A 9222-nucleotide genomic window follows, 5' to 3' on the forward strand; every position below is an offset into this window, starting at 1 on the left:
TTTTTAGGAATTAAATGTCATGATATTGACCACAAATTTAGTCTATTTGTGGATGATATTATTTTAACCACTTGAGCTCCTGAGGATTTACCCCCCTTAATGACCAGGCCTTTTTTGCTGTTTGGCACTGCACTAATTCAAATGATAATTGCGCGGTCATGCGATGCCAAAATGTATTCTGTTACATGTTGTTTGTAAAAAAAATCCCAATAAGTGTATATTGATTGCTTTGTGTGAAAGTTATAGCGTCTACAAACTATGGTATAGATACTGTAAACTATGCCTTTTTTTGCTATACAGCGCTGCACTAATTCAAATGATAATTGCGTGGTCATGCAATGCTGTACCCAAATGAAATTTACGTCCTTTTTTTCACACAAATAGAGCTTTCTTTTGGTGGTATTTTATCACCTGTGCGCTTTTTATTTCTTGGCCTATAAACAAAAAAACACAAAAATTTTGAAAAAAAACTATATTTTCTACTTTCAGCTATAAAAAATATATCGTAAACTCAAAGTTAGTCATAAATTTAAACCAAAATGTATTCTGCTACATGTTTTTGGTAAAAAAAATCCCGTGCATTAGCGGGCAAACTGGCACTATATGGGAGAGGCGCTAACACTATCGGAAGTCACCAGTGACACTAATACAGTGATCAGTAAAAATCTGTTCACTGTAATCAATGACACTGGTGACAGGGCAGTGAAGGGGTTAACTCGGGGGGGGGCGATCAAGGGGTTAGACGGGATTACTGGTGTATTAGCGGGAAATATGGCGCTATCTGGGAGGGGCGCTAACACTATCGGAAGTCGCCAGCGACACTGATACAGTGATCAGTAAAAATTGGTTCACTGATCAGTGACACTGGTGACAGGGCAGTGAAGGGGTTAACTGGGGGGGAGAGATTAAGGGGTTAAATGGGATTACTGGTGTACTAGCGGGCAAACTGGCGCTATCTGGGAGGGGCGCTAACACTATCGGAAGTCGCCAGTGACACTGATACAGTGATCAGTAAAAATCGGTTCACTGATCAGTGACACTGGTGACAGGGCAGTGAAGGGGTTAACTGGGGGGCGATCAAGGGGTTAAATGGTATTACTGGTGTACTGGCGGGCAATCTGGCGCTATCTGGGAGGGGTGCTAACACTATCGGAAGTCGCCAGCGACACTGATACAGTGATCAGTAAAAATCGGTTCACTGATCAGTGACACTGGTGACAGGGCAGTGAAGGGGTTAACTGGGGGGGGGGGATTAAGGGGTTAAAAGGGATTACTGGTGTACTGGCGGGCAAACTGGCGCTATCTGGAAGGGGTGCTAACAATATCAGAAGTCGCCAGCGACACTGATACAGTGATCAGTAAAAATCGGTTCACTGATCAGTGACACTGGTGACAGGGCAGTGAAGAGGTTAACTGGGGGGGGGATTAAGGGGTTAAACGGGATTACTGGTGTACCGGCGGGCAAACTGGCGCTATCTGGGAGGGGCGCTAACACTATCGGAAGTCACCAGCGACACAGGGGTTAACGGGGGGGGTGATCAGGGGGTTAAATGTGACCTAGGTGTGTTCTAACTGTAAATGTGTAGTGTTTTACTCACGTTTACTGTGTCTTCTTCTCTGTCTGGAACGGAATGTGTCCAGGCAGAGAAGAATGACATCATATCCTGTCCTGTGTAAATGTCAACACAGGACAGGATAGGACAGGGACCGATCATCTGATTTCAGCCAGACATCACTGGCTGAAATCTAATGATTGATCCCTCTGGGATCGAATAGTGTCACCCGCGGGTCGGTGGGAGCGTGCGCGCGCGCCCCCTGCCGGCAAGAACGTCGGGAGCGCGGAACCCGTTTTAAAACATGGTTTTGCGCCCCAGTGCCGCCCTGCACACATATATATACGGTGGCAGGGTGGCAAGCGGTTAATGGTCACTAAACCGTCACAATCACTTCCAGCAATACGCACCATACGCAATCTATACGCAGAAGTTTCCTACTACAAATTAAATGAAAATAAATCTGTGATCTTAAACCTGCACACATCACCAGTCATTTACCAACTCCTTGCAAAAAAAATTCCATTCAAATGGAATAACCACTCAGTGCCATACCTAGGGATTAATTTAACTCCCTCAACCAATCTCTTCTTTGAGCTTAACCATAAAGCATATCTCTCCTCCCTACCTGGAGACCTTAAATCCTTTCATACCTTTGGCCTATCTAAAATGGGCAGGATTGCAGCCCTAAAAATGTTTATTCTACTAAAACTACTATATATATTTAGGACCTTACCTATTCCAGTGCCCATCCCGTTCTTCCACACTGTACAGAAGCAATTTGGCCAGTTTATCTGGGAATCCACTAACCTACTAATCTGCCCACTCAAAAGAGGAGGAACGGGCCTCCCACATCTTCATTCATACTATGTAGCCACACTCCTGGACCAGAAGTATTTCTGGTGGAATCCTACAAAAGAAAAAATATGGTCCACCATGGAACCCCTAGAGTTCCGCCCACCACAGAACACTCTAATTTTACAATCCATTGATTACTCCCACCCTTCTTTTACTCACCCCCTGAATCAAAGCTTCCCTAGAGGCCTAGACTAATATATTGGCTTTACCCTTTCCAGAATCCAAATCAATCCTGACCCCTATTCAAATCCTACATGTATACCCTACATCAACTTAAATCTCTGGGAAAAATACAGAGTCCATTGGATAAAGGACCTTTATTCAACCAACAAACTAACCTCATTTCAAGATATCCTACACAAACTGTCCCTTCTTGCCTCGGAGCACTTTACCTATATTAGAATTGTTCACTGCCTCCAAACTAAAAATATTTCACCTCAAACTACTCTTCGGACACCTATACACCAATATCTAAACCACACTAAATATCCAGGTAGAGGTATATCCACATTCTATCACCAACTCACGCCATTCAAATTATCCTTCAAACGTCATCTTTACGAAACAGGGAATTACAAATCTCCCAAACCTTCTCAGACCAAACATGGCAGAAAGCCTTCACCCTAACTTATAAAGCCTCACACTGTAGTACACATTGGGAATCTTATCTGAAACTCCTGCATTCATGGTACTTGACACCCACCAGACTAGCGAAAATTTATCCTTCCTGCTCCCTGCATTGTTGGCGACAATGTGGAGAAACAGGCTCTCCTATGCATATCCTGTGGTCATGCAAATCATTAAGATCTTTCTGGAATGGAGTATTCACTATATTATCTGAAATAACTGATAAGGTAGTACATCCTGACCCTACTTTAGCACTCTTCCATATTGGATTAGACAACTTCCCTCCTACCTCATGTAACACAGGCATTCACCTGCTATCCGCAGCAAAGAACAACATTACTAAATTATGGAAGTCTAACACATCACCATCCCTAACTACGATGGTCAATTACTTAAACTTCCAATGTGAAATGAAAAAGAGATTTGCCGCAAATAATCTCTCCTACGCCTAATTCTCCTACTCCGGGTCTAAATGGTCTAAAATGTACTGTTAAAATATGATAGCCCACCCTATTTGGGGTACGGATATATGTTTCTGACTGGTATATTGTTCACCCCTTTTACGCTCTGGGTTCCCTTACCCTTTCACTTTCTTTACCTCAGGTTCCCCTGTTTATGGACACGTGATTTAATACTAAGTATAATCCATAACAATTCAGCTTGTTTGTATGTTATTGTGTTGACATTACGAAACATCTAATGGAACCTGTATGACTATGAACCTGTATACCCCTTTCCTTTTGTGGTTCCCTTACCTGCAATTGTTCCTGTTTAAAATTAATAAAAACTATTTGAAAATAATTGTCAGAGAGGAGTTGAGGGGTGGGGTTGTAAGAGGGAGAAGTGGGGATAAAGAAGGAAAGAGAGAAGAGGAAGTGAAGGAGGCAAGGTAACTGAAGGGTGAGAGCAGGGGATATTGTGGAGGCCCACATGTCTTGCCCAACACAGGTGCACCAAAGAGCTGAAAGCTACAACTACAGCAAGATGCTGGATCTATAAAAATATTCAGGTACCGGTAGATTTGAATCTAAATTATTGTTAGGCTGGAGTACCAGAAAAGTGTATCCAGGAAACACAAGTGATTCTAAATGGTTCCTCTTTATTTTTTTAATCAAAGCTGTTAAGGTTTCCATTTGTTTTGTGTCCGAGGAGGGTTTTGTTTTAGTCAAAAGAGATTTTTGCTTCCACAAGACAAACCCTCAAGCATTTATCAAATGTCTAGGTAAAGAGTTCTTAAATTTGAGGAGTGGAATGTCATTTAGTTGTGAGGTTTCCCATAATGTAAATTCACCATAAATCCAGTCGTTCAGCAAAACAGATCCATGTCAATTAAGATGGTTGATGGCCGACAACCCACTGAAAGGAAAAATTAGTTATGACCAGCTTCTGTCAAATGATCATGCTCAAAAAACATCATTCCATCAATGCTTGCAGCCAATGGCTGCAGTGCTGATCTGTGTACTCTGATGGGGGGTGGAGGAATCTGCACTTTTAGAATACAATAGCTTAGCAGAAGGGGTTCATGCATCAAACATCATTTGTCAGTTTTTGTTTTTTTTTTCTATGTCAGAATATGTCATGAGATTTGGTGACTACTGTGCTACCCAATGTTCTTGCTGGAGAGAATTCTGCAATACAAGGACCTGTTCCTTCTTTATCTATTCTGTGGTTCTTTGAATATTCACTTCTCCTGCTTCTTGAGTATTACCTATGCAGTCATCAAAACACCAGCCATCTGGGAAAGCTCTGACATGAGTAAGCAGCATCCTGTTCATCTACCAAATTAGCAGCCTCCAGACAGAGACATGGGTTCGTTTACTAAAATTAAAAAGGCTGTTCACTTTGCAAGGGAAGTTGCACTTTGCAAGAGATTTTTCCCTAGAGCTTATTGAATGTGGTGAAGTTTCACTTTGCAAAGAATACCCAATCACATGCAAGGCAAAAAAACAAAACATTTTGCTTCTATATGATTTGATAACGGAAATCAGCAGAGCTTTGCCTCATTCGCTAAGCTCTCTGGAAAATATCCTTGCAAAGTGACCATCCTAGTTTCCTTTAGTAAATTTGTAAATCAACCCCACAGTATGAAATAAGGTGTCACGGATCCAACCCACATGCACATGCCCACAGCGACTAGCTAACCAAGGCGCGCACGTGTGGCCGTGACTTGGGGTAAGAGGAAATAAGGGGAACTTAATCTAAATATATATACATATATAAGACCGGCCGTGATATACTTTCACAGCCCGCACTACCTCTGGCCACCACTAGAGGGAAACTCCACTCCAATCCAGCTGGCCGACCACGCACAGGCAGATACAAATCTTATATACAATCTGGTGCACGCTAAGGGTTGAGGAGCAGCCTAGCAATCGGCACACCCTTCTAGGATTCCTCCAGCTATCCTACAGCTGGTCGTCATTAGAAGGAAGTGGGCGTGGTTGTTGCAGACTACTGTGTGTGTGTTGACTGTCCTGAGCTCCACAGGCCTCATCTGGAGCCTGGGGCTCAATTTTGGAGCCCATCCCAAAAAGGATGGCGGAGCCCGGCCGTGATCCGGGTGGAGGCGACCCCCCAGGGACACTTAGTACCGGTCCTGATGCCATGCCAGTGGAGGACCTGGGAAAAGGTCCTAAAGCAGGTGAAAACTATACGGCTTACAGGGGGAGAGTGACATCTCATATCAGAAGGATTGGGAGCGAGGAGGAGAAGCTGAAGCAAATGAAGATGGAGTTGAAGCGTTTTAAGGCTGCCTATGACCGTGTACGGAGCACAAAACGTCAGGCCATGCGGCCAAAGCTGGAGGAAATGGAGCGAGCCGTCCGGGTGCAAGGAGACCTCGTGGCCATGCTCAAAGCTGCGAGCAGCGCCCTCAGAGAGCGGTATGTCAATGAGGAACGATTTAAACTTGCCCGGGAAAAGTCCTTTGCATCTGGGAGAGGCCGGGTGGAGACCCTGTCATCAGAGGATTCCTCCGATCATGCAGCAGCAGTCCCAGCAACAGAGTGTCAGCATGAAGAGGAAGCCATGGAGGCCGTGACGGTGGAAGAGGAGCAGGGATCTATCCCTCCCCAGCAGCCGGTGAGAGATTGGGCTTCAGAGGTGCCGGATGAAGCTACAGAGGGGGTGATGGAGTTTATTGGGGAACTGGAGTCCCCCCTGCAGGGGAGACAGTTTGCGTTTTCCTCAGCAGACACTGACCCAGAGGATGATGTGGTTCCCAAACCTGTGAGACCCAGGAGAAAGGAGAGAGCTGCTTTTGTTCTACTGGAGCGTTTGCCCAGTGAGATAGAGAAGGCAGTCAGCTTGAGAGAGGTGAGCGGTGCAGCAGTGAAGCTGCAGGAAGCACCAGGGACTGTAAGTAAAGCTATGGACGGTTCTGTCATGTCTGCTGGTAATGTTGTGCCTATTGTGGTATTAGATGACCTGGATCCCATGTGTGTGCCTAACTCAGCTGCAGCTGTGTCTGCTTCAGGTGTTTGCTCTGACAGTGTTTCCATCCCTGCTGACGCTGCTGTTCCCGCACATGTTTCCACCTCTGCTGCAGTCATGGCTCCTGGTGGGTTTCCCGCACATGTTTCCACCTCTGCTGCAGTCATGGCTCCTGGTGGGTTTCCCGCACATGTTTCCACCTCTGCTGCAGTCATGGCTCCCAGTGGTGTTCCCGCACATGTTTCCACCTCTGCTGCAGTCATGGCTCCCAGTGGTGTTCCCGCACATGTTTCCAACTCTGCTGCAGTCATGGCTCCCAGTGGTGTTCCCGCACATGTTTCCACCTCTGCTGCAGTCATGGCTCCTGTTGGTGTTCCCGCACACGTTTCTACCTCTGCTGCAGTCATGGCTTCTGGTGGATTTCCCGCACATGTTTCCACCTCTGCTGCAGTCATGGCTCCCGGTGGGTTTCCCGCACGTGTTTCCACCTCTGCTGCAGTCGTAGCTCCTGGTGGTGTTCCCGCACATGTTTCCGCCTCTGCTACGGCGGCTCCCATCTCGGTACCCACCCCTGCTGCAGTCATGGCTCCCAGTAGTGTTCCCGCACATGTTTCCGCCTCTGCTATGGCAGCTCCCGTCTCAGTACCCACCCCTGCTGCAGTCATGGCTCCCAGTGGTGTTCCCGCACATGTTTCTGCCTCTGCTATGGCAGCTCCCGTCTCAGTACCCGCCCATGTTCTGGCTCTTGCCAGTGTTCACACCCATGTTCCCGTCTCTACAGCAGTGCAGGCAGCAGTCTGTGTACCCACCTCTGATCCCGCCTCTGCTCCGGTCTCAGCTCCCGTTGCTAGTCCTACCCCTACCTCCGGCCAGGCTCCTGCTTCTGCACCCGCCTGTGGTCCCACCCCTGGTCCCATCTCTGCACCCGTCCCAGCTCACGGCTCAGCTGATCCTTCTGTCCCTAGATCTGTCACAGCTCCCAAGCCAGTGTTGAGTTACTCTGCAGCCGTGAGAGGTGGGCAGAGTGCAGTGAGGTCCTCAGATGCACGAGTTGGGGAGGCAGGCACTGTGATAAAGAGAAGGAATGTGGTACAAATAAAGTGGGAGGGTGGGAGTCCCACCCCCACTAGAAGGGAGGTTATTGATCGTATATTGGACATGGGCTTCTGTGCCAGGGACATATTCGCCTTTATTTCACCCATTGGCACAGGTGAATACGATGTTTCCTTTGTGAGGCCAGAGAGCCTTGATCTGTTCTGGCAGAGGTATGAAGGGGGGTGGAGGGATACCCCCAGGTGGGAGGGACTGAGGCCAAAGGTGGTCTCCAGGCAGCAGGTAGTCAAAAACATCACAATACTCGTCAGGAACGAGTCCATACCGGCGGCAGACCTGGTAGTATGGTTGAGTCGTTTCGGGGAAGTACTGAGTCCACTGAGAAAACAGCTTGATGACAGGGGTATATGGACGGGGGGATGGACAGCGGTGGTGAAGCTGCGAGTGCAGGGTAACATAGTGAGTCATATCCCATCATCAGCCTTCATTGGCAAAGATAGGCTGGTCATTTTTTATGCAGGCCAGCCCAAAGTATGCCACAGATGCGGGAGCAAAGGGCACTTTGCCTCTGGGTGCAGTGTACTGAAATGCTCATTGTGCCAAGAGGTTGGTCATGTAGCTAAAGACTGCAATCAAATCAGATGTAATCTGTGTCAGGAGTTGGGTCACTCTTACAGTAATTGCCCAGAGGCTCTGCACAACCTGCCAGGGGTGATGGAAGAGCTGGCTAGAATGGAGGCTGAGGAGGCTAAGGAAGTAGAGGCAGGTCGGGTTTTGGTTGAACCAACAGTTGATGCTGGGCCAGCCTCAGGGGCACCTAGTGTGTCCCCCAATGTGTCTGTCATTCCCCCTGTTGTTAGTATTCCCCCTGTTTCTGTCTCTTCCCAGTTGTCATCTGCCCCTCCTCGTGTGTCTCCCTCCTCCAGCCAATCAAAAATCAAGGAGGCTGCTAAGGGAGCAGGGGTTGCGGGGCCCTCAGGGACTTCTTCTCCAGTTTTGCTCCCTCGTCGACGGAGGAGTCAGGTGAAGGGGGATGGGATGTCGGGAGGTAAGCAGGAGTGTTCAGGCTCAGGTCCTGGGGTTGAGGGGTCTGGGACAGAGAATAAGGGGGATGGGTGGTCTGTAGTGGGGAAGGGAAATAGGAATAGGCCTTTAATTTCCCCTGCATTTTCCCTCTCCTCTTTAGATGTAGAGGAGGTACATCTGACCAATAGGTTTGGGACTCTGTCGGGGGAGGATGGGGACATAGGTGAGTTCCTATCCCCGATGGAGGATGAGGATGCTGGGGGTTCCCTAAAGAGGTCTAGGCCTCCGGGAAAGGGTGGGAAAACAAAGGTTAAGAAACGTCCATCTCAAGTATCCTAATGGCAGTTCCCGCTCCGATAAAGGTGGCAACCATTAATGTTGCCAGCATTAAATCTGTAAGTGCTCGTAGTACAGCCTTATTTTTGCTCAGCAAGATTGGTGCTGATGTTTTGTTTTTGCAAGAGACCCGGCTTAATTGCCTGGCCGATTTACATCTGGCAAAGAGAGAGTGGAGGTGTGGCCCATCTTTTTGGTCTCTTGCGGCTGAGCTTTACAGCGGAGTTGCGGTACTTTTTTCCGGCATGGTAACGTGTCGGCGGGTCCTTGAGGTGGAGATTGGAAGGTGTTTGGTCTTAGACGTCCTTGTGAAGGGGCAGGAATTACGTCTTATTAA

At 47.6% G+C, this 9222-nt stretch overlaps 1 protein-coding gene across 1 annotated transcript; it reads left to right on the forward strand.

Annotated features, from left to right (window-relative positions):
* The first annotated feature begins 7628 nt into the window (after nt 1-7628).
* On the forward strand, nt 7629-8888 carry LOC149455148 (uncharacterized). Its single transcript, XM_089686558.1, has 2 exons — nt 7629-8571; nt 8710-8888. The coding sequence occupies exons 1-2, from the start codon at nt 7629-7631 to the stop codon at nt 8886-8888; spliced, it is 1122 nt and encodes a 373-aa protein (XP_089542684.1).
* Nucleotides 8889-9222: the final 334 nt, after the last annotated feature.

Source organism: Staurois parvus, unplaced genomic scaffold (assembly GCF_062004578.1).
Source record: "Staurois parvus isolate SC_StPar_1 unplaced genomic scaffold, SC_StPar_1.0 ptg000402l, whole genome shotgun sequence".
Classification (NCBI taxonomy): Eukaryota; Metazoa; Chordata; class Amphibia; order Anura; family Ranidae; genus Staurois; species Staurois parvus.

Excerpts from the sequence above, each read along its gene's own strand:
- LOC149455148 (XM_089686558.1), top strand. The coding sequence starts at position 7,629 with ATGGGCTTCTGTGCCAGGGACATATTCGCCTTTATTTCACCCATTGGC. Across the intron at positions 8,572-8,709 it reads GGGGGATGGGATGTCGGGAG|ATGTAGAGGAGGTACATCTG; the intron begins GTAAGCAGGAGT and ends TCTCCTCTTTAG.